This window comes from Ceratina calcarata, unplaced genomic scaffold, assembly GCF_001652005.2.
Source record: "Ceratina calcarata isolate Rehan_Ccalc_2016 unplaced genomic scaffold, ASM165200v1 scaffold35, whole genome shotgun sequence".
Classification (NCBI taxonomy): Eukaryota; Metazoa; Arthropoda; class Insecta; order Hymenoptera; family Apidae; genus Ceratina; species Ceratina calcarata.
The window spans coordinates 256,512-279,916 of NW_017157933.1; the positions used below are offsets into that span (position 1 = coordinate 256,512).

The window sequence follows — 23,405 nt, forward strand, 5'->3', positions numbered from 1 at the left end:
ATGCTAGCGAAAAAATTTTACATGGAAATTGTAGATCTCATCGGCCTCTACAAGAAAGGTTCTATGCAATTTTCCCGTATCTCTAACGGTTTAGGAGTAATTAAGGAAAAATAAAATTTTTTGCCAAAAGTTCGCCGTTTCGACGGTGGAATAGTCGGATTTTGTCAACATCAATAAAATGCCAAATAATCATACGTAACTCGTTAAATATCGAAATTAGAAGGAAAACAACTTTTATTTGAAGCATTTTTCGCAATTTTGAAAAAAAAAATTTTCGTCAGCGTCAATACTTAATTGGATATTTCCTTCTATACTTTTTAGCACGTAGCTATTTATTATTAGCATTATTCTTCAGACGTCTGATTTCTTTTTAATTAGAGGAAATGCGTTTTTCTAAGGTACATAAACTTTTGGGATTGACTGTATAGCCAATACATCCTTAAGATTTCCGAATATCACTACCATATCTTGTTCTCATGGCCATCTGAGCAAATCAGTATTTCATTAATTCAATATTTCCTATGAGACTTTTAAATCAAGAGAAACTTCTTTTCAGGGTTTTCAAACTTCTTTTAGTATAGCAATTTTCGTGCGTTACAAACTTACTGGTCCACCAAAGAGTTAATACTTGACTGGTAGCACTTGATTGTCCTAATTCGTAAGCCTTAATTTCGACGCAGGGATGAATGAACTTTGACGAAACACAATACGCGTGTATGTGAACGTACACGATTGTCGAACGACAATGATTCACCTCCGCCCAATTTGTTTGATCGTCGCACAATGACCTCCTGATTTGCTCATATGCGGGTACCGAGAATGATGTGCTCAAAAATCGTCGCGAAACGATCAATCTTACGTGGCTTCTATTAAATCTGATCCACCCTCGTTCTACTGACGAACATTTTAGAGAACGACGGGTCAGTGGTGTAGACACGTTTGAATATCAGTTTCTAAAGAGAGTACAATTCAATATAAATTCGTCCAAAAATTGTAATACATTTATGCTATGAGCGATATTTGTATCTTTTAGGTATTTTTCAGATATGTCAAAAATTCGACTGTTCCTCCCATCAGAGTGGTTGTGATGTGGTAATTACGACTCGTATCACAGCCAGCTTTGATGAGCGGAACGGTTCGATTTATATCTACGTTGACCGTTCATGACGTAGCTTAAAAATCAGATACTCATTAAAGCGAGCTTTGTAAATAGAAGATTATATAAATAAGTTAAAGCGAGTTAGAAATAATGTACAGGTAGCTCAAATGATTTCGGACCAGCCATGGACCTGAGGGGCATATCACTATGCCGGTAAAACGTGCTGAAATACGTAAGGAGGTGCAAACCATGGATGCATGCGTTTCCTTCTAGCAAGCTGCTGGTCAAATTTTAGTGCACCCTAAAGAAGAAAATAGATAGGTATACGCATACTCACATGATTGCAAACAATGAGCATGCACGAAGCATGATCATTTACTGCTTTCACATTAGTAACATCACCGAGTAGTACTCAAAATAAACCGCGGAATGGCACTAAAGTTTGACCAGCTGCCTCTTCCATTCTTACGTCTTACCGCATATCCTCCTTGCCTAAAACCCTGCCTCCTGCTAGGATCTTCAGGTTCATGTACCAAACGTGGTAGGTTTTAGATATACTTTAAAAAGCTGGTCTGAAATCGTTTCAGGTATCTGTACGTAGCGAACCACTCGAACAGGCTGCAATAATCAATTCTATTCTTTTCTTAAATGTTTGCATAAATAATTTGTATTAAATTATTGAAATCTACAAGAAATAAAGTTGATCATTCTGGTTTTCGAGTGGCTATAAAATAAGAATATTTAGTAGACGCGCGCTTGTGTATGAACGTCTCCACCTAATTTACTTTCAATTTCTTTTTATTACTCGTTATTTTGTCTTTGCTTTACTACTGAAAATATTCGTTTGGGATTTTTAAGAGGTATATCCTGTTGTTATGTCGATCCGCAGCTCATGAGCAAGATGGCCCCGCTAATTGGCAAAGAGCTGACAGAAAAGATTTTTCTGGACAGATACATTGCCTTCTGCGAAGACAAGAACTTCTACGTACGAAAGATCTGCGTTTCGCACTTCGGAGAGTTCTGTGCCGCCGTCGGGAGGAAGGCAGTTTTTCGAAAGCTGGTAAGTTCTTTTTACAAGCATCAGACTACACTTTTAGTAAAATTAAAATTATTTCACTAGTAAAATTAAAATTATTTCACTTATTAGTTATGCATATCCATGTAACAATTACTTTATTGTCATCTCCAAATTCAGTTGTCTTTGGCTCACTTTATGTATAATTATTGTAAATTGTTTAATATGTGATTAATGGTTTCTTTTCAACTTCTTCACGTTTTCTCATAGTTCCCGGTATTCGTCGATTTGTGCTGCGACGAAATATGGGGTATCCGAAAGGCCTGCGTGGACGTCATGATGCCAGTTGCATGCTGCATGACACTACAGCATCGCCGATTACTATTAGCGGAGCTTTTGGCCACGCATCTTAACGACTGCTCGAAATGGGTGCGAATGGCCGCCTTTCAAATTTTAGGACCATTTATATCTACGTTCGCGAAACAATTCACCGAAGTAACTTATAATCAGCAAGGCGAGCTAGTGTTTACCAGCCAACAGGATTCTCGTTTCAGGTACAAAAGTGTTCTCTCTCTCGAGATTCATTTCATTTTCGTACGTTAATCTTTACTTCCACGTCCGTTTCGCATTTTGATCGATTCGTACTCGTAGTACTTATAATTGGATTAATCCTCTTTACAGCGTAAGGTATTCGTACGAAGGAATATTTCCCACGAAATGCGCGATACGAAGTCATACGCTGGACGCGGAGGAACATAATTCTAAGGATAACTTCAATTCGTCTGTGATAATACCAAAACCAATCTTCGAGGAAGACGATGACGACGACGAATCCCAAGAAGATCATATCTCTACGATGAGAGCTTATAAATCGAAGGTACGACGCGTTCGTTATTGAGCACTATATTTTTCGTATGTTCGTATAAAATCTTTTAATCCAGTTTTACGTCACAAAATTTTATGACAGTATAAGAAAAGACACTTGCAAATACTTATGAGAGCTATTTCGTTTATTTTAGATACAAAGGCAGCATTTGAAGAACAACGATAAGAATAATCAAACGACGGACGACACAGAAATCTACAATCCATTCTTATATTACTACATAGCGCCAGAACTTCCACCGGACGACGAACTCGTCAAAGCTGCAAAAAGGTCCGCCGCCTTGAACGACGTGGACCGAAAACCGGTGACCAGCATTACCGCGTCCAGTAAGGCGTCGCTGTTAGACGAGGAGGCGTTCAAAATGCAGGACAAGTATCTGGCGGACGAATTTGAATTAATGAATTCGAGCAATCAAGAAATCGTACCGCAGCATTTAATCGACTCGTTCTTGTCGATGGCCGAACCGGACCAGTGTTCGGACACCGGCACTGACATTCCTCACCACTGCGCGTTTAGTTTTCCCGCGGTCGTGCTCACGCTCGGCAGAGAGAACTGGCCGTACTTGAAACAAGCCTATCAATCTTTGGCAAGCGCCAACCCGTGGAAAGTGCGGCGCACATTGGCCTCCAGTATCCACGAAATCGCTATTATCCTTGGGGAGGAACTCACTGCCACGGATCTCGTTCCAATCTATGATGGGTTTATCAAAGATCTGGACGAGGTCAGGATAGGTGTTCTCAAGCATTTAGCAACGTTTCTGAAAATACTCAAGCCTGCCGATCGACGCCAGTACCTACCAAGACTGAAGGAATTTCTAACTACTGACAACGAGTCTAATTGGAGGTTCCGCGAAGAACTGGCTACACAATTACTGGAAATCGTGAATCTGTTCGGTCCTGCGGACGTAGAACGACATATCGTGCCCTTATCATTAGAGTTACTGGGTGATAAAGTTGCCGCTGTGCGGCATGTTGCACTTTCTTTGGTACGATTTCCATCATTTTGTTACACAATGTCTCTCTTAACATACTGCGCTGCATTATATGCCCTTCTCTTTGAAAATATATACACGATAAAGAATCGTTGTTTAAAAGCATATAATTATTTCATATCTCAATCATTATTTTCAGGTAACTCAAATAGTAGCTCATCTATCCGACAACGAACGGCTCGTTACGGCGCTATTTCAAGAACTCAAATTCTCCCTTGGCGTGTACGCGAAGAAATGGATTAGACGGCAAACATTCGCTTTCGTTTGCGCCAAACTGATATCCAACAACGCTATCAGCGGTGATAGGTTCTCACAGGAAATGTTACCCAATTTATTGAAATTATCCTTGGACAAGGTGCCGAACGTGAGACTGGCTGTAGCGAGAACTTTGTCCAGGAACGTTGTTCCTATGGGACGTAAGTATTTATTTACTACGAAGGTTGTCCCGTGTAACACGTGCGAAATATTTTATAGATCGATGCAACATCTAAAAGCGCAAGGACAAAATTCCGTATGAGCGCTTAGTTTATTTAACCCAGTTTACAAGGTTTAACAAATTTCTTTGTGCATTTTCTAATCACTTTATTAATGAGATGTTTCTTCGTAGACAATTTTAAAAATTATTATTTTTCTCTGTTGAATCAATGCCTAAACTATTTGCCACGTGTTTCGCAATACTTTGCAACTGTTCCAAGAAAATGACATCATAGTTCGAAAGATGAAATATTCATGTAATATGTGTTTAAATCTTTAGCAGAATGGCTGGGAGTAGAACAGACAGAGGAAGTCGAGAGAAGGCTGAGGGAGATGAGATCGGACCCGGATAGAGACGTTCGAGTTCTAGCTGGTGGCGAGGAGAACCCTGTATTAGATATACTGTCCCAAACGAAAAGTGAACAGTCGAGGAACATAATGTTTTAACGAATTCAATCTATACGAGAATCAAGCTCTAATTACTTCCTGCCATACGAATCAATTTTATACCTTACTGCCAGGGGACAGCGGAAGGAAGGAAAAGGATACCGCGGGAGTGTTCTTCCATGTGTGAATTATATCTGTAAATTAATAAAGAAAATTAAATTGAACTGAGGAAGACAATTTTTCTATGCCGAGTATGGATGAACGAGGCGCAAGGATTTCTTCAAGGAATGATAATACCTATGATGTAAAAATAAACTCATACTTTACGGGGCAAATAATAAAAAATAAACGAAACGTGTAACATTTAGTGCAGCCAGGATAGAGGAAGTGCAACCTAGCGTTGTCGTTACAACCAAGGGACCGATGATATCCGCGCCCTTTTAGAATAAGACAGATTATAAGTATATCAATGGGTAAAAAGACATTACGCAATTGTTTAAGAGTGTGTGTGTGCGTGTTTAAAAAAGAAGTTCGAATCGTGTGCGTGCATGGTTTAGTACTCGCGAATATGTATGCGTTATACTATTGTGATCAATTTGTATTTGTAAGTGGTCCCTTGGGCCAACCGGATATTACTAACTGGAGATATCGCATCGACGAGATCTCTTCTTATCATGTCATAGCACGTTCTCTTTCGAACATGATGATAGTCTATCATTTTCTGTTAAGTATTACAACGGCGAGTTTTCGTCTTTTAATCGTTTTAACATATATTTTCGGAATCATTCTCACTTGCGAACAAAGTTTGTCTTTCATCGTATAATTTTATTCAAGTTTTTGTGCTACGATCCCGTGAATTTTGTGTATGTATTGTATCGTATGTACAAGTACATCGATCAAATGCAACGTGAGAACTTTGCGACTGACAAAAATAAGAAAAATGAAATAAAAAAGAAAGGGAAAGAAGGACTCGCATCGCTCGATTAAGATTTAACTGTGGATCGTGCGGTGTCACTGTGATTTTCGTCTACGCGCAACCACGCATGACGAATCTGTACCGTTTCATTGTAGTTCGTGAAAACGTGATTATTATTCGGCTACAGTTAAACTTCCTGTAAGCAACGAAAGATCGTTACTTGTGAATACGTATGAAGGAAAAACGAAGTTTTGTTTAAAATATTCTATATAATATATTGTGCATTTGGTAATGAGACGAAAAAAAATATACATCAAGCGATTTGTTACACAACAGTGTTGATGTTCAGTTTTTCAAAATTTACCAACCAATCATTCAATTACCGATTAAACTTGTATTTACTTTTACTTCTTTATTTAACAATAATACATCTCACTTTTTTCTACATAAAACATACTATATAAATCTTACATATATATTAATCTACAAAATTACATTACTGACACATTACCTGGATCTTTTTTCTTATCGGAGTATTGTTTTATTCAAACGCTTCCTGTTAGTAATAATAGCATGACTATTAAATAAATAAAAACTTTGAGGGTGAAGATGTGTATTATTAATATGAAGATCCGAGTACAGTGTTGTTTAAAGTTAATGTTCCTATTTTTTTCATACGTTTCTGTTAATATTTAATATAAAATAGAAATAGATTTTAATGAGCCGAATTTACTCGAAATTTCATATATGCCAGTATAACACTATCACCCTCTATAAGTACATAGGAGACCCTTAATACTTTTGTTATTAAAATATACCAAGAAATTTTGGCGGACAGGCTGGCAATTGACAAGCCTTCTCCTCCATTTCAGTTTCTGCTGTACTACAATCATGCAAACAATACCGCCATCTTATTTGACGACCCTTACCGCAAGTGACGCTACAGCTGCTCCAATCCGTCCATTTACCCCATTTCTTACCATTCTCCTTCTTCATTCTCGAACTACCCGACATTTTAACAACGCGTCTACTACCCAACGATCGTTTCTGATCTGCTAACATTTTATTTGAATCTTTAACAAGTCTGTACTCCCTACTTCCGACCGGATTTATTTTTCTTTCAACGACTTTCGCTGTAGGCTCGAAACCGTGGCTCGATGGCATGCATTTCTGAACGATCTTTGGCGATTCTCGGAAAGCATCGCAAGCACTAGTAACGTTTGAACACAAATCGTCGATCGCTCGAGCTTCGATCTTTTTATCTTTTTCGTCACCCGTAGCTTCTTCAATATTCAAGTAATTCTGAAGCTCGTTTACCTGAAGAAAGAATCGCTCTTACAATGAGCCACAAACAAATGACAGCACAAAATAAAAATGATAATGAAAGCTATTTCCTAGATATTGCCAACGTGCTGCATATATGTTACCTTTGAAACCAGATTTTTTGCAAGCTCCTTGACTTCTTCGATCGATCTGATCGCTCGTACAGGCTCGACGTTGTTACCTGCGGAAAGTTGATTTTCATCTTGATTGCTAAACTCGTCGATTTTGGACCCAGGCTCCCGGATACTCTCGTAATACCTCAATTCCTCCTCTTTATTTAAAAAGCCGTGATTTCCCAATGTGTATTTATTCCTCTTCGCGCGTAATTTTGTTTCTTCTGATGATTCTTCACCTTGTTTAACAGTGCCCTGCCTCTGACGTGTATTCGGACTTTCATCTGATCCGAGCTCATCGTCTGAATCATCATCATCGTCATTATTATCGCCAGCGTCGTCGCTTTCGCTTGCAGAGCGTTTTGAATTTTCAGTATTGATTTTATTTTTACTAATCAATTTTAAATTTGCATTCCGCTTCGAAGGATCATTTTCAAGCTCCGTATTTTTGGTCGATTTTTTTGATTTTACGGATCTACCACGAAAATTGTTGTCAATATTTTTCTTAGCCACTATACTAGCAATGTCTACTTCTGATTTACCGTCGCTCTTTGCATCAGTCGTTTTCCTTTCACGAGGCACTCTCGACGGATCGGTGTCTCTCAAACGAACGTCTCTTATCTGAAGATTACTCGCACTGTTGTGCTTCTTTCCCACGTGTTTCTTCTTTTTCTTCAACTTCGGCTTCTTCTCACGTCGGCTGTCTTTCGTTTTCCTTCTCATACGTAACAACTTTGCTTTCAAGTTAGCTACAGTTAAACTCGATGGATTGAAATTATGCTCAGAATTCTCTGTCTCCGCTTCTGATTCTTTCTCTTCCGTAGCTGATCTTTCGTCTCTCTCAATTTGAAAATCAGAAGTAGCTCTCTTCTTATTATGAATCTTTGCATAGTTATTTCGTTTCTTTCTAACTAATTCTACAGCTAGCATAGAATCTTCCGGTATATCTTGAACTTCCGTATCTTCGTAGGGTCGTCGTTTCATAACAGCAACATCATCTGTCGATGGTTCTTCTAATGATACATTATCCTGATATTTTTCCTTATTCGTAGATCTTCTATTTTTGTTCTCAATTGTATTCGATTTACTATCACCAACTAGCGCACTTTTGTCGGATTTATCTTCGTCGATGGATACAGAAGCCGTGAATGGATAAACGCTACGAATTTTTGGTTGATCCTTTGCCGAGAACGCGTTGAGCTGCTGATCATTTGTAAAGTATTCCTGTGATTTGATTTCACGTTTTGCATCGTACGATGCATCATCGTCGTAAGAGTTTTCGTCAACTAATTCGTAGCTATTCCGCGGGAAAGAATTAGCTAGGTCTTTCAAGTAATTTTGCTGATATACGGAAACAGGATCGAATAGTAATCTGTTCCGTTTTACTCGTATATGTGGCACCAAGGAATCAGAATTATCGATATTGTTCAAAAGATCGAGTCTATCATAATCTGACAACGTCTTTCTCTCTCCTGTTTCTCTTTTCACGTTACTAAAAATTGTGTCATCAAACAGTTTTCCCGTGGCTTGATTTCCATTATCGGGAACAGCGCACAATGTCCTTCGTTTCCATCTGTACTCAATACGATTCTTTTGATACTTGTTTCCTTTTACTGATTTCCTCGATCCATTATTAAATACTAAACGATCATTGACATAGTGATTGTTGGCAACCTTCAATGAATTTTGAGTTAACAATCTATCATAATTTCTTGTAATATTTTTAGATTTATTTTTTAATGATTTCTTTAGCTTCTTTATATCGTTAACTGTCTCTATCGAATTGATAGATTCGAATCTACTTATAACCGATATTGAATCGGATACGCACGTGCCATTCAATAAAACACTTACAATGTCTTGCAGAACGTTTGTAAAGTTTAGGAGGAAACAATTTGAGTTTCTTAACCACTCGCAATCTTGATCTCGATGATAATGATTGCATAATTAGACGGGGAGCAACCGATGTAGTTAATATTATATTTTTCGGTTATAGTAATAGGAACGACTAACAAAAAGATCGTAAAACTCCAAGCACGTATACAAATTGAAAATTTCAGCATTACACAAGATGTTCCAGTTTTTTAAGTTACGTTGCACATTAAGGAACCACTACGTTACTTTTTGCCAGGTTATTGTTCATAGGGACCTGATCAAAAATGATAATTATAGCTCCAGGTTTTCGGATACTTCAAATTTCTTTACCACTGCGATATATCCTTTTAAAATTAAATTTCGATGTATCGATATCTTCCTGGAACAGGGAGCGATTGCGCTTATCGCTACCGCGTGGAAATTTAAAATTACCTCACTTTCAGTCCTACAATTTTGTATAATTTAGTATATATAGCACACATAATATTTAATTTAAGGTAATACACAATATCAAAAGTAAAAGTACTGTAAAATTTATAATGTGATCGCTCATACGAGCGATAAACGACTTTTTCTTGAGATAGCTATTGTTCGCCTGCGATCAATGGCCAACATATGTAGCTATTCCGTTCCGTATATCATACAATCGAAGTGTGTTCGTGTTTGTTTACGTGCATAAAAGATTAGTATTTATTTAAAATATTAGAATATCCATTCTATGTATTTAACATAAAACTAGTGCAATGAACTATTCAATTTTAATACACATATTTTCACTTGCTTTAATGGTAAGAAAAAGTATCATAACTTAACCTACTTCATGTGAATTTACGTTCAGTTATTGTAGGATTATAATTGAAAAGTAACTACATAGCACTGTTATACCAAATTAAATTGCAAAACTAATTTTCTGTGTATAGGTGACTTTTGCATCAAGCGAGTTCTCAGCAGATGACTGTAAAAGTTTGGGTTTTAAAAAAGCCAATTTATTATGTTCTACCTGCGAGGAATTTAAAAAACGTGAATTAACAGAAATATGGTATGTGAACATGAATGTAAAATTGTAATCTAATATTTTTGTTACTAATAAAAAGAATAATTAATGAATACAGGAACAATTGCAAGGAATGTTGTTTAAAAGATGATTATGATGCCTCTGGAATGAAACGGTATCCACGTGCTATTCTTGAAGTGTGTACATGCAAATTTGGTGCATATCCACAAATTCAAGGTAAACATTTCTGTACTTCGTCCTAGTGATCTATAAGAAACATAATTTGTGATAACTGAACTCAATTTGTTTGCTACAGCGTTCATAAAAAGTGACCGACCCAGTAAATACAAAAATTTACAAATAAAGTACGTCAGAGGCTTAGATCCAATAATAAAATTGTTGGATGCAGACAATAAAGTTGAAGACATTCTGGACATACATAAATGGGATACTGATTCAGTTGATGAATTCTTAGCAACTCATCTTTCAACAGATTAACATTACGCAGCAATATATTTAAACTTTGTTAAATATAAGCAATGAGAATTAAATGAATTAAGGTGATAAAATGCTCGTATACTTTGTATTCCTTCCAGTTTATAATTAATTCGAGAATAGGAGAAAATTTACTACTATATTATTTTATTGAATGCATTGCAAAACAATTTTTGTTATCCTTTATGTCGTTTATTATTTTGTACTTCTACACATTAGTACAGAAAAATCCAGTATTAGAATGAAAAAATGTTCCAACAATTTACAAGTGCAATGTCACGTTTTATTACATTTAAACATTTTGGTGGACAATATATTTGATGGCTTTGCACAAAAAAATATGAAACTTCTATATCGATTTATTCTCGAGACATTCGATACTGTTAGAATCAACGTAATATGAATCTAAATTTTACTACAACTTGAATCGTTAACTGATTTAGTGATTATTATAATCACAAAATGACAAAGGATCATTTTGGAATATAGACTGTGGGTTTTATAACATATATATATCAAGGTAGCATACATACATCTTTTTATACTCCTGTTACAACGCCGTTTGACATATAAAAGAAATATAAGATTCTTCTACATAATGAAGAAAATAAAATCATTATCGAATTATATATTTATGATCATACACCACGATTTCAGGTTTTTCATTAGAATTAGGCATAAATTCGGTAAAATTCGTATCAGTATCATACCCGGTTTATTTCGAAGATACAATTAGTAGAGATCCTCTTACGATAGTTTCTTAAAATTGTTGCTTAAAAAAAAAGACATCTTTTAATTACTCGAAATAGTAATTTTTCTTAATGTAGAATAATCGCAACATGATGTCAATGCGTAAAAGCATACCCCATCATTAAGCATATATTTTTCTTCAAGAATCTATATACTACACAAGATTGCAATACATACATCAATGTTCTTATATAAGAACTTGAGTAAATTAATTTAAAATGCCTTTATACTCAGTTTTACAGCGCAAGTAGTACATGAATGATTGTACAGTGTTCTATCCACATAATATGGGTAACAATTAAGAAAGAGGGAGAACCTTTTATAGTTTATCAAAAAAATGATAGAAAACTAAATTGTTCAAACATTGACAAAAAATCAAATAGACTAACTTAATAAATCTTGATAATAGACAGCACTATTATTAAATGATGTAATAATTATAGAATACACTCAAGCTTACTTTGTCTGTGAAAGAGGAATAGCTTTACCGTCTGCCTCTTCGGGCCCGAGGGCTACCGCGCCCACGAGAGAAACCTCGACCGCGAGATGATTTTACTTGCAGACTCTGGTCCCTGTCTAATTTCTGTGCGGGTTTCTCTTGATCAACTTGTTCTTTTTCATCTCCGTCGTCAATTAAATTACCTATCTCTGCTTCGTTATCATTATCGATATCAGCCCACATCTTATCAACTGGCGTCTTCTTTTCCGGACTACTAGTAGCGTTCTGCGAAACCTGATCGTTGTTACCGTCCACTTCGCGTGTTTCTTCCTCAGATTCTGCGTCCGCTTCTAACGGATCATACTTTTCATCCCCGTCAGTTTTCTTCTGAGCGTTTGCATTGTCAAGATTATTTTCCTGCATGTTTTTCATTTCAACGTAACTGTCCTCCCCTGCGTCAGGATCCATTTTACAACGCTTCCAGTCTGCATCATAATCTGTGTCATTTTCTTGAGTACTTTCAATATGTTCAGATTTTATTGTCACTTTTTGTTCTGCAGTTTCCGTGGTCGAAGTTAAAGTCTTCACTTCTAGGACAAAATTCCGGTAATGTGTGATACTACGTAAATGAGCATTCATATCATCTTCTAGGAGCATAAACCTCCTACATTTCTCGCAGTAAAATCCTTGAACTTCTTTTACCATAGATTTTGCTGGAAAACGACAGTGAATCAGAGTTAAGTACAATAAAACACAATGGAAATAATATTTAGAAATAATCAGTATCTACCACTGTAATATATTCAAGTTCTCCTGTTGCTTCTTCTTCCTTTTCATTTTTATTATCTGGGCCAACATCTTTTTCCTCATCTTCACCAGTGCGTACTTCAGCTTCCCCTTTAGCAAGTTTTTCTACAAGAGAAAAAACGGGAGATAAACCACAAACCGTATTTTTGAATAGATTTTCGCGTACCTTTCTTTTTATTTTTTCGTTGTTCTTCACATTGTACAGCATTTTTCATGTGTCCAGGAGTTAAACAATGTTCGTCATATTCGATACGTGATGGAAATTCTTTCAAACAAGGAAAACACCTTGGATGTAAGAAAGTTTTTAGTTGTTGATGTTTCTCACTCTTTCTGTGCGTGGATAATGTTCCATAGAAATTCAAGTCACACATCGTGCAATACTCTCGTACATTAAGATCTACAGAGACCTATAACAGATGAAGATAATTACAAAAGGTTCCATAAAACTGTCGTAAGTATCATATTTATATATACACTCACTTTCTTTCCACGACGTTTGGAATTAGTCAAACTGAGTTCACGTTGTTCTTCGGCTACTCTTAATTCATGCCTCATCAAATCGACTTTTAGTTTATACGATTCATCCAACTTTTCCATCATCAACTGATGCGCTCTTCCGCGTAAATGATTTTCAAAAGACTGGAAAAAATAAAAATTTGTTAAAAGAGAGCTTCAATACAAAAGTTATATATAGTCAATGCAAAATACGTACGTATCCGTCCCACATGTGTTTGTTACAAATATGACAGAACATATGACTCATCGGAACTTCGGCGTAACGACTTTCAGCGTGTCTAGCTTCGGATTTTTTGCCCGTCATTTTCGAATCCTTCTCAGTGATAGATACATTCGCTTCCTTCGATCCTGTTTCATCCGTTACAACTTTGTCTGGATTTTCTGCATCCTGCTGGCACGTTTCTCCAGCTCTTTCACCCTCGGTCTCCATCGTGTCTTCCTTCCACTCAGATTTCTTATCTCCAGATTTCTCATTCTCTTCACTAACAGAGAAACAAAATACAATATTTATTTTTATTGTAGTTACGTAAAACTGTTGAAGTTTCATTATGTTTTTTTTATCTTCAATGTAATATAAATATTAGAATCCATTGATCTGTGTTTTAGTAAAACACAAGTGTACACATACTTTTTAATACCAATGACTAGAAAGAAATTGGGCATGATATTAAAGTTTAAAAAAAAAGTATAACTCACACTTTTAACGACCATACAGAAATGTAACCTGTTATGAATATAAATACATATTTTGGAAAACGTATACCGAGAGAAGAATACACAGGGGACTGCTATATGATCATGAGATGCTAGTGTTATGAAAGATTGTAGACAATCTAATTTAAATTTGAAATGTGAGTTGAGCTTAATCAACAATGAAGAGCATATATGTGTAACATCGTATGTAGGCATGTGCACATCTATATATATATGTATATTTATACATATACGAACGTATGTATGTACTTTGTATAAAAGTCGGACAAGAGAATAGGACACGATGCTAATAATTTAGCAATTAAAAAACCATTGTATGTAAGAAGCACCGTACATACAGAGATATAGGTGAAAGAAATGAGAACTTACTGAAGTTTGAAGAAACTATTCACAATCACCAGGAGCTTACCTTGTTATAGCAGGCGCTTCTGCTTTTTCATTATCAGAGGTCTTAACGTCCTGCTGTTCCTTTTTGGCAGTCTGATTTTGTTTAGAGGCAGGAATTGGTTTAGAAGATTTATCGTTGCGATGTTGATTTTGGTTTCCGTTCATACGTTGATTGCCAGACTGGGGTGCACGAGATTGTTGTGCAGATGGACCACGTCGCCCAGCAGGGCCATCACGGGCGCGATTGCCCATCTAGTCATGTAGGTCAAACGACCAAACCGTCATGAGAAGTATCTGGTATAATTGTGATTCTTCTCGAATCGAATTTCGGTTGATCTTGTCAACCACTGGGATCGTTTAAGGGAGAAAAATATTCTACTCGATTCGGAAGCAGGACGTATATTCGGAGTTCCAATGAACACCAAAGGTCAGTATTTCCACAGACGTGGAAGGGAAAGGAAAGTAGTAGTAGATAGTTGAAGATGCGTACAATCACCGCATCGTTTAACTTTGTGCAGGCAATGACCTCTTGGATCATAAGATATGATACACGTAAAGTACGTACACATTTTCCTTTGAACATGGTTCGATAAAGCTCAATGAAAAATAATCAACAAGAAGAAGAAGCTAAGTCGGTGAACAATGTAACTTGTAGTTTAATAGTTTTGAATACTGTTCTTCCATCAAATTTGACTACGACGATGAATAAAAGACTTGGATTCGTTGAAAACAAACCAAGTCAGTGGAGAAGCGTATCTGCATGTCTGTACTGAAATCTGTTGCACAAGATCAACGTTAACTTCCACTACTAAAACATGAGAAACACTATTTTGAAACCAATACACGTTGTTATTGTGTTTCTTAACGAAATAACATTCCGATGATAATTAATTATCCAATGAAATCATGCGTGGCAGTAAGTAGTCCAGCAGTGTGAATTGCTCATACTTGTAACTGCTAACAGTAGCCACTGATTAAAAACCTCATTAATGAATCAATCAATGAACATAAAAAAGAGAATTTCATGTTTTCAAACTATGAATCTGTGTCGCCGATGTAAAAAAGAAGAAGTGTGGACTAAAAATTGCCCTTACAATTTCTGTTTGAAACTGTCTGCACTCCATAGAAATGTATTGCTCATACCTTGTTATACGGCTGCGGTCGTTGATTCTTCATAGGATGCCTAACAGGACGATCGTTAAAACGACCTGAAGAGAAATTCTGTTGATTTGGAAAGTTTGGTCCTGGCCCAGAGAAATTATTACCAAGACTGAGAAGCGATGGTACTTGCTGCAAACACAATTATATATGAATTATGATACACGCTGGTGTAACAGAAAAATAATATTAATATATAAATCGAGTTCATTTACCTGTGGTTGTACTTCTTGCTGAGTACGAAGTAAATTCGTAAGAAGATTGCTGGCTATTGCTAGCTGTGCTTGCGGCGATGCTAGAGACAAATTATTGTTTGGTGTTGGTAAAATTCCTCTGCCAGGCATCATTCCACCTTCCCAAGGATTCATTCCACTACTTCCACTGCCACCGCCACCTCCGCCACCACCTCCCATACCACCTCCCATACCTCCTCCACTTCCTCCCATGTTTCCAACTCGTCCTCCACTGCCGCTACCTCCTCCGCCACCTCCTCCACGATTATTGAAGTTTCGATTCCCAAAGGAATCACGTTTTATTCCTCGATTGAAAGACATTGTACCTAAAACAATGGATACAATATTTGACAACGGCAGTAAATATCCTTATTTTATTATTACTACTACTTTTCTTTCATATATGCAAATCAAATTAGTTGTACACAGTTACAGAGACGAGAACTATTAAACATAGCACGAAGACTAAATATGACTATATTGTTAAATACCATACAACTTGTTTTACACAATCCACTTTAGTTTATAAATGGAATTCGAAAGGTCGTCTATTTCTGATATGAAAAGCTACTTTTTAATAATTTAAGGCCCTAATCCCAAGTAGAACGGTAGGATTTATTCATATTTAATACGTGGATCGTGTTTTAACCAAACCCAAATAGTACTATTATAATAAAATAAGTTTCCCGGAATTTCTTCTAACGGATGTTTTACATACCAAACGACGCCATGCAATGTGATTACATGTCTATTTGCTATATTTCCGCGGAAAAATGTTTATTATTGTACAAATATTCGCTGTTCCTAACTCAAATAATTCATATTATATTACAAATTTGTGATGATTGATTCATATTCTTACTTAAATAAGAAAATAGGCGAATACTTACTGGGAAAGTAGCAATTCCAACCGCAGCACAAGAAAAAGGAGGCAAAACGGAAAGCTCAAGGCTCAAGGAAATGGAGCAATGGAGTCACCAACCAAGCGTCTACCATATAAAATGCACTAGAGCAGTAAAAGCAACGTTTAAAATGGTCGCAACCTTAGAGCATATGCTCTAAGGTTGATGCCGTGCCGATGAAAATCCACCTAAGTCAGGGAATAATCAGAGCTCACTAAAGCGAGTGCTTAATGTTCCTTCATGCTCTTATTTATGATTTCAAATATAATTAATTAATATAAATTAATTCATTACAAGTTAAAACGTGTTAAAATTCTTTACTCTTTATAAAGAATATAATTTCAGTAGGTACATTTTTTTTTTACCAAAATTAAATTCATTTGCATGCCATGAAAATTTTGGTAAATTCTATGCCTCACTGTGCCTTCCTGGGGGGGCAAACCTAAGTGGGGCGAATTGAAGCAAAGTTTCTAGCGCCTCGTACCAATGGTTCACGAACTAAAGTGTATAAATGTGTGAACGATCCCATGTGTGCGTATATACATATATGCCATATATGCCCTTAACATGAGATCAACCAAGGAAAGAGCTGATACAATTCAAAGATTACTATTTCAAATAATGTAAGAAGAAATTTAGTGTTTTCCTACATCGTTTGAAATAATAATCTTCGAATTGTGTATCCGCTCGTTTCTTGGGTCATCTTCTGAAAAATATAAAGTTAATTATAAATTAATTAATTGGTAATTAACGTAATTGAATGCATGTTTGTGCAAAAATTTTTTTTATTATGAGCAACAATATATGATACATGAACGTACGTTCTATAAACATAGAAATATATATCAAAATACATTCAAACTCTATTATAATTCTATTGTTGACCCTCACGTTGAAATCCTGGTGTTCCTAGTCATCCCCGCAATGTGACTGGAGTCTTGATAACCCCAATCGTTCACACATGGTTGAAATCTGTAAAATATGAACAACAACATCACCTACATGATAGTATAATTTATTGAAAATTTCTCACAATATCGTGTACTTACCTAGAATGGTAAAGTGACGTTTTCTGTTCTCTTGCCTCATCTTACTTGCACAATACCTGCACAGGCTACACATGTGTTGTGATGTCACTAGCGCCTCCTACCATTGGTTAACTAACTAAGCATTACACCGACAGTAGCACGAATGTGGTAGTGCTCACGGACATATTTTAAAGATGTGGTTGTGATGTTTAGTTCGTGAACCATTGGTACGAGGCGCTAGAAACTTTGCTTCAACTCGCCCCACTTAGGTTTGCCCCCCCCAGTGCCTTCTTTCATCTTCTTCCTTCGGGCCTTCATGATTATCATGATTATTGCATCTGTAATTCAAAAGTGAGGCATTATTATTTTATTATTGTTTTTATAAATGAAATCTTTCATTATAAAACCAGATACATCATTTATGAGTAGCTAGTCATTTAATATACTCTTCTAAATAACGTTTAGAGTTATATAAACTTATAAAATTCATGCAGTATTTTCTCGAAAAAGCGTGGAAGTTGATAGTAGTATTAGCTGGTGTTTTATAAAAAAAAAAGTTGATTATAACAAATTACATATCGTTTTACGTTTAAAATTCTTTTAGGAATCGAGTTTTGCGTTTAATGATATATCGCAATGACAGCGCAGAGACGAGTTTCCTGTGGTCTTGACTTTTGTGCAACACCGGATTTAAACAATTGCCTCCTTTCAGCAAATACATCAAAGTAAACAAAAGATGATAATAAATTATGATAAACATTTAATTTGTATGAGTAACAAAAGAATTACTCTTATTTCAGATATGAATTTATATGTGCTCCACTCGTTCATCCACTATTTAAAAGAGAATTTGTTTCTGGGAAAGCAAAGGAACGTTCTGGTCCATTTACCAGACCAGACATAATTTTATGCAGTTCTGGTAAATAAATTAACGAATGAATAAATGTTGACAAATCTAATTTTATCACTTACTTTATAGATTGGAACACTCTAATTATTGGCAAATTGTCTCCACATATTAAAGTAGATTCAAAGAATCCTATTGTGAGAAAGAACAGTGAGGAGACTTTAAGACAAGAATTAAATTTGGCAAGCCATTTAGGTCTTATAGGCGTTACATTTAAATTAACGAAAGGAATAAGAGAAAATGTAAATCTTGCCAGAATTATCTGTGATACACTTTCAAAACCATGGACTTTACAGGTATATAACTGAAAGAAATTAAAGTCTATTCCCATTCCCAATTTACAACTTCTGTTCTGAGTATTATTTATCCATTTTCTTTTAAAATAGTTCCTTAATTGTTTTATAGGTTTGGGTCCAAGTACCTATGGAAAATCCAATGAAACAAGCATATTCATACAGGGAACAAGATTGTGGTGAAGTAGAAAGTCCATGGGAATGGTGGAATGCCTTTAGAATCATTTGTGACTACAACGGAAAATTAGGGGTTGCACTAGTTGTAAGCCATGATCTTCCTGACGATGAAGAGGTATCTAATAACTTATTATATTCTTTACTTTATTAGTGACTTGAAAATTAAAATTTATTATTTTTTTTATTGAAAGATTCACAGGTGGCTGGGAGAACCAGTTAGGTGTTTGATCTTTCCGACCACGTTATTTATCACAAATAAAAAAGGGTATCCTGTGCTGAGCAAGGCACACAAGGCATTAGTGAAGAAATTTCACATGCTAGGAGTACAGATCATACTTACAGGACAAAATCGATATCAAAGTATTACATTCTATCATAATTATTTAGAATACTTGTGGAAGGTAAAATTATACATCTGGTTCATCTTCTTAAACAACGGTACTTCAGTTATCTTTATTTGATTCTAATAACTTTGTACAGACTTGTGATGAAGATGGGCCAGTTGAAAGATACGCACGTGGTTTTGAAGATTTTCTTCAGTATCCTTTGCAACCACTCATGGACAATCTTGAATCTCAGACATATGAAACGTTCGAAAAGGATCCAATTAAATATACTCAATATCAAGACGCGATTTATCAAGCGATTCGTGCCATTGTAGATAGAACGTTAGGGAAAAGTAGAACAATGTACTTCATATAATATAAATACAAATGATCATCGCAGAGTTATTTATACACGTACATATAAAAATATTTATTTTCAGAATAATAATGGTAGTTGGAGCTGGGAGAGGACCACTTGTCAATGCATCTTTAAATGCAAGTGCGACAGCTAAACAGGACATCAAAGTATACGCCGTAGAAAAAAATCCTAATGCAGTATTAACGTAAGATAATGCAATTTTTATATAAATTTGAATGTGTGCTTTTTATTGACATATTTCTCTATTTTATAAATACAGCTTACAGGCACTTGAAAGAGATCTGTGGGAAAATAAAGTGACAGTGGTATCTTGTGATATGAGGGAATGGGATCCACCTGAGAAAGCTGATATCGTTGTATCGGAATTGCTTGGTTCTTTTGGCGACAATGAACTTTCTCCAGAATGTTTGGATGGAGTTCAACGATTTTTAAAAGGTATTAATGTCGTTTGGGAAGTACGGTGATCTTTGTATTTCTCTAATAATCTGTTTAACATTATTCTTTTAGACGATGGTATATGTATACCGACGTCATACACGTCGTATATCGCTCCTGTACAGTCGCCTAAGTTGTATAACGAAGTGAGACAATGCAGAGCAAAGGATAAACACCCTCTAGCTCATTTCCAGGCTCCATATGTAGTTCGTTTACAGAACAAGTACGATATAGCAAAACCGCAGAGCTTATTCACTTTCAAACATCCGAATAATGGTTGGTGAAGCAGTAACATTTACATATTTATCATTATATAATGAAAACTTTAAATATTATTCTATTTTCAGAAAATAATAGTGATAATTCAAGATATGAAACTAGGGTGTTCAAAGTACAACAGAACTCTGTCCTACATGGCTTCTCTGGCTATTTTGATACAGTCCTGTTCAATGATGTTACATTAAGCATAGAACCTAGCACACACAGTCCTGGGATGTTTAGCTGGTTTCCTATATTTTTCCCAATTAAGGTAGGATCGATTTATCTCATTACCTGTTTCCAAATTATGTACCACAATTTATTGTTGTAGCAACCAGTACAGTTAAAAGCTGGAGACCAAGTAGTCGTCCATTTCTGGCGTCGATGTAGCTCCAAAAATGTATGGTACGAATGGTGCATCAGTGAGCCTGTACCATTGTCCATTCATAATCCAGATGGACGTTCTTACACGATAGGTCTATAATTTACTTGTAATATCAGGTTTTTGCATCAAAGGAGACTTAATGATACAGCAACTTAATGATGAAAATTGTATGTTCTTTTTATGATACAAGATCTCAAATATACTATTAATTAAGTCAGCGCAATGTGATAAATGAACTTTTCATATAAAAATCCTGATAATTTATTGAATGTAAGTTACAAATTTAAATTTATATACAAACACATTAAATTACAACAATCAAAATGATATATTAAGATACGGAGATCGAATTTTCTTAGAATGGTAGCTTACGATTTTGTTTGTGAATTTCTCATTGAGTACAGAGGGTCACGAGTGTCGTGTAACGTTGATAACACAAACTAAAAATTATCTGTCGAGCGTGTTTTCAACCTTTTGACCTCACGTGATGCAGTGTCTTATCACATTACTCGTTTTCTTGAATAATCAAAACTCTACTTCCAAATTAAAAATAGATTTTTGGTGTGTTATTAGAACTGAATACAGAAACTTCTATTGCAATCAAACGTAAAACTAAAATTGAATTATGGAATTGGCTTGATAAAAATATATTATCAATTTTGCATCGATCTCTCGAATAAATGACTTAACACATTAAGAATTCATTATAAATTTTTTTAAATAGTGTAACGAATTAATTAAATAGCTTCTCGTTCTAAAATATTTATTATATAGATAATTTCTGCAAGTTGTACATACAAGACATAAAAACCGTTATACAGGAGAATAGGCAATAATCAAATTTCAATTGAAATGAGCTGTTTAATGATTCACATGTTATTGCATTTAATCCTTTATAGTTTTGAGTTATACGATGATGAAACATGTACTACGAGATAAGAATAGCTGATAATAAGAAAACATAAAGTCGTTTCTCTCACAGACATGTTTTAACCATTCCTTTGCCTCGCGCGTTCCGTTCATAACAAGAATCTCACCTCTGCAGCAGCACGACGGAAAATTTATGAACTTAACAAGCAGGAACGGCAAGGAAGGGTACGGATGTAATAAGGTTAAGCTCTTCGACTGTTTCGAAAACGGGGAAATATAACTAAATATGGCAAAAGTAATCGCGCAAATGGTAAAGTACACCGCAAGGACGTTCCCTCATGTCTCAAGAGAAACGGTATTTACACGTTTTCCACCAAAAGCATCATTAGTCGTTTCACGTTCCATCACTACCACTCGATGCTTGAACGCCGGTAAGTTTAAACCATTCCTTAAATCTTCAGAAATTACCTTAGCGAGTATTCATTATAACTTACTTTGTAACACAAAAGACGTAAAAAAATTGAGTCGCAATTTAGTGTCACTGTCGTTAAAGAATCTTTGTTCGATCTGTGAAGTTTATCAGTTGATTTATTTCATTTAATATCTTTTTGATTTTTTTTTTAAATTATTTGATTTTCAGTCAGACTGTATACAGAAAAACATGAATGGATAACAATTGATGGTAAAGTGGGCATAGTTGGAATATCTAATTATGCGCAAGAAGCATTAGGCGACGTTGTTTACGCACAACTTCCAGACGTAGGAGCTACAATTGAAAAAGAAGGTCAGGATGTTCATTTCAGATACTGCTTATACAGGATTTACATTTTATGATTAATACTAACTTGCTCCTTTTACAGCCGAATGTGGAGCATTAGAATCAGTGAAAGCTGCTTCTGAACTGTTTAGTCCTGTTAGTGGGAAGGTAATAGAAAAGAATGAAGACGTTGAGAAAACACCTGGCTTAGTCAACTCTTCCTGTTACGAAAAAGGATGGTTGTTTAAGGTAGAGATAAATAATCCTGAGGAACTAAAAAATCTAATGAGTGAAGAGACATATAATGAATATTTAAAATCTGATAAATCATAAATATATTGAGTTTACAATATGTAAATAATTTAGTAACGATATAATTTTTATTGTTTTTCTTAATTAGCCATCGTCAGTGGAGAAACTATCAAAATTGTTCTTATTTATTGTAAATTATACAGCAAAAACTATGCACATAAAGATGTTAGTATTTGATATTACATTATATCAATCAAAATATAAAACAAATTAGTTTTCAGTTGATTTTTTAAACATGAAGTAAACATATTTCGAACAGAACGAATTCGTGATTGGTTTGATTACAATAAGGAGTTAGTACTTTTACAAATATAACTAAAAGTGATTTGCTTTTAAATCAGAAGGAGGCACATTTCTATATGTGAGATTAGTCTGTGTGTTCAATGAAACGAATGCAATGTATATTCGAAAAATCGTAAATTAAGAATATCAAGCTAAGTGCAGTAGTTAGCTGACATCTTTATTAACCACTGTGCATTTTTTTTAAATCTTTTTACCATATTTGTACAAAGCAAACAAATGTTTTAATATACATGTTATTTATATATACGAATGACACAGTTGTTACAAATCATAATAAAACCTTCTGTTGTACATAAACGCATTTAAATTATGTAGTAAATTGTACATATTGTGAAAAGATTGAAGGATCTGAAATAGTATTTGCAAGTTTCTGAAAATTGTCTGCTTAATAATTTATATAGTACCATCCTTTACCCTCCTTTTTCGGAAATTTATTGTTATTCGTTTATCTCTTACGGTCATTGTAAATATTTTTTTACAATTATACCAAAGACAGGGGTG

The 23,405-nt window shown here is 35.3% G+C and overlaps 6 protein-coding genes and 1 long non-coding RNA gene across 14 annotated transcripts in view; 4 read left to right on the plus strand and 3 right to left on the minus strand.

Moving 5' to 3' along the window:
- LOC108625177 (serine/threonine-protein phosphatase 4 regulatory subunit 1) overlaps positions 1 to 6,103 on the plus strand; it is a 129,339-nt gene extending 123,236 nt beyond the window's left edge. For 7 of the 8 annotated variants that reach the window (XM_018024960.2, XM_018024962.2, XM_026813662.1 and 4 more), the window contains 6 exons: positions 1,989 to 2,159; positions 2,385 to 2,668; positions 2,796 to 2,991; positions 3,134 to 3,985; positions 4,131 to 4,407; positions 4,746 to 6,103. In XM_018024960.2, the coding sequence (XP_017880449.1) occupies positions 1,989 to 2,159; positions 2,385 to 2,668; positions 2,796 to 2,991; positions 3,134 to 3,985; positions 4,131 to 4,407; positions 4,746 to 4,912 (1,947 nt within the window). In that variant the 3' untranslated portion in view covers positions 4,913 to 6,103. The remainder of the gene's footprint in view (positions 1 to 1,988; positions 2,160 to 2,384; positions 2,669 to 2,795; positions 2,992 to 3,133; positions 3,986 to 4,130; positions 4,408 to 4,745) is intronic. The other variant, XM_018024961.2, reaches the window with a different exon arrangement.
- Positions 6,104 to 6,263: 160 nt separating this feature from the next.
- Positions 6,264 to 9,145, minus strand: LOC113464371 (protein PFC0760c; the record flags this gene model as incomplete). Its single annotated transcript, XM_026813676.1, has 2 exons — positions 6,264 to 7,085; positions 7,196 to 9,145. Coding segments are annotated over 2 exons (2,460 nt in total), but the record flags the coding sequence as incomplete, so codon positions are not given.
- A 503-nt stretch (positions 9,146 to 9,648) lies between these two features.
- LOC108625180 (selenoprotein F) lies at positions 9,649 to 10,642 on the plus strand. The gene is made up of 4 exons (XM_018024967.2): positions 9,649 to 9,867; positions 10,000 to 10,118; positions 10,192 to 10,310; positions 10,390 to 10,642. Exons 1-4 carry the CDS (start codon positions 9,823 to 9,825, stop codon positions 10,569 to 10,571), a joined length of 465 nt encoding a protein of 154 aa, XP_017880456.1. The 5' UTR covers positions 9,649 to 9,822; the 3' UTR covers positions 10,572 to 10,642.
- A 187-nt stretch (positions 10,643 to 10,829) lies between these two features.
- Positions 10,830 to 16,567, minus strand: Pep (Protein on ecdysone puffs). The gene is given in 9 exon segments (XM_018024965.2): positions 10,830 to 12,541; positions 12,543 to 12,669; positions 12,731 to 12,971; positions 13,045 to 13,203; positions 13,277 to 13,562; positions 14,204 to 14,433; positions 15,325 to 15,471; positions 15,555 to 15,898; positions 16,463 to 16,567. Coding segments are annotated over 8 exon segments (2,268 nt in total). The 5' UTR covers positions 15,894 to 15,898; positions 16,463 to 16,567; the 3' UTR covers positions 10,830 to 11,802.
- A 674-nt stretch (positions 16,568 to 17,241) lies between these two features.
- LOC113464370 (uncharacterized) lies at positions 17,242 to 17,728 on the minus strand. Its single transcript, XR_003389210.1, has 2 exons — positions 17,524 to 17,728; positions 17,242 to 17,446 (listed from the first exon to the last, which is right to left on the minus strand). It is a non-coding gene; the product is annotated as an uncharacterized LOC113464370 (long non-coding RNA).
- Positions 17,729 to 17,785: 57 nt separating this feature from the next.
- Positions 17,786 to 20,880, plus strand: csul (protein arginine N-methyltransferase 5). The gene is made up of 12 exons (XM_018024935.2): positions 17,786 to 17,853; positions 18,107 to 18,227; positions 18,303 to 18,421; positions 18,482 to 18,705; positions 18,815 to 18,994; positions 19,071 to 19,280; positions 19,360 to 19,568; positions 19,646 to 19,768; positions 19,844 to 20,019; positions 20,092 to 20,295; positions 20,367 to 20,548; positions 20,609 to 20,880. The coding sequence occupies exons 2-12, from the start codon at positions 18,139 to 18,141 to the stop codon at positions 20,759 to 20,761; spliced, it is 1,869 nt and encodes a 622-aa protein (XP_017880424.1). The 5' UTR covers positions 17,786 to 17,853; positions 18,107 to 18,138; the 3' UTR covers positions 20,762 to 20,880.
- Positions 20,881 to 21,638: 758 nt separating this feature from the next.
- ppl (glycine cleavage system H protein, mitochondrial) lies at positions 21,639 to 23,281 on the plus strand. The gene is made up of 3 exons (XM_018024936.2): positions 21,639 to 21,963; positions 22,173 to 22,316; positions 22,393 to 23,281. Exons 1-3 carry the CDS (start codon positions 21,819 to 21,821, stop codon positions 22,620 to 22,622), a joined length of 519 nt encoding a protein of 172 aa, XP_017880425.1. The 5' UTR covers positions 21,639 to 21,818; the 3' UTR covers positions 22,623 to 23,281.
- The last annotated feature ends 124 nt before the right edge of the window (positions 23,282 to 23,405 follow it).

Excerpts from the sequence above, each read along its gene's own strand:
- LOC108625180 (XM_018024967.2), top strand. The coding sequence starts at position 9,823 with ATGAACTATTCAATTTTAATACACATATTTTCACTTGCTTTAATG. Across the intron at positions 9,868-9,999 it reads TATTTTCACTTGCTTTAATG|GTGACTTTTGCATCAAGCGA; the intron begins GTAAGAAAAAGT and ends TTCTGTGTATAG. Across the intron at positions 10,119-10,191 it reads CGTGAATTAACAGAAATATG|GAACAATTGCAAGGAATGTT; the intron begins GTATGTGAACAT and ends TAATGAATACAG.
- ppl (XM_018024936.2), top strand. The coding sequence starts at position 21,819 with ATGGCAAAAGTAATCGCGCAAATGGTAAAGTACACCGCAAGGACGTTC. Across the intron at positions 21,964-22,172 it reads CACTCGATGCTTGAACGCCG|TCAGACTGTATACAGAAAAA; the intron begins GTAAGTTTAAAC and ends TTTGATTTTCAG. Across the intron at positions 22,317-22,392 it reads AGCTACAATTGAAAAAGAAG|CCGAATGTGGAGCATTAGAA; the intron begins GTCAGGATGTTC and ends CTCCTTTTACAG.
- csul (XM_018024935.2), top strand. The coding sequence starts at position 18,139 with ATGACAGCGCAGAGACGAGTTTCCTGTGGTCTTGACTTTTGTGCAACA. Across the intron at positions 19,769-19,843 it reads AATCCTAATGCAGTATTAAC|CTTACAGGCACTTGAAAGAG; the intron begins GTAAGATAATGC and ends TTATAAATACAG. Across the intron at positions 20,020-20,091 it reads AGTTCAACGATTTTTAAAAG|ACGATGGTATATGTATACCG; the intron begins GTATTAATGTCG and ends TTATTCTTTTAG.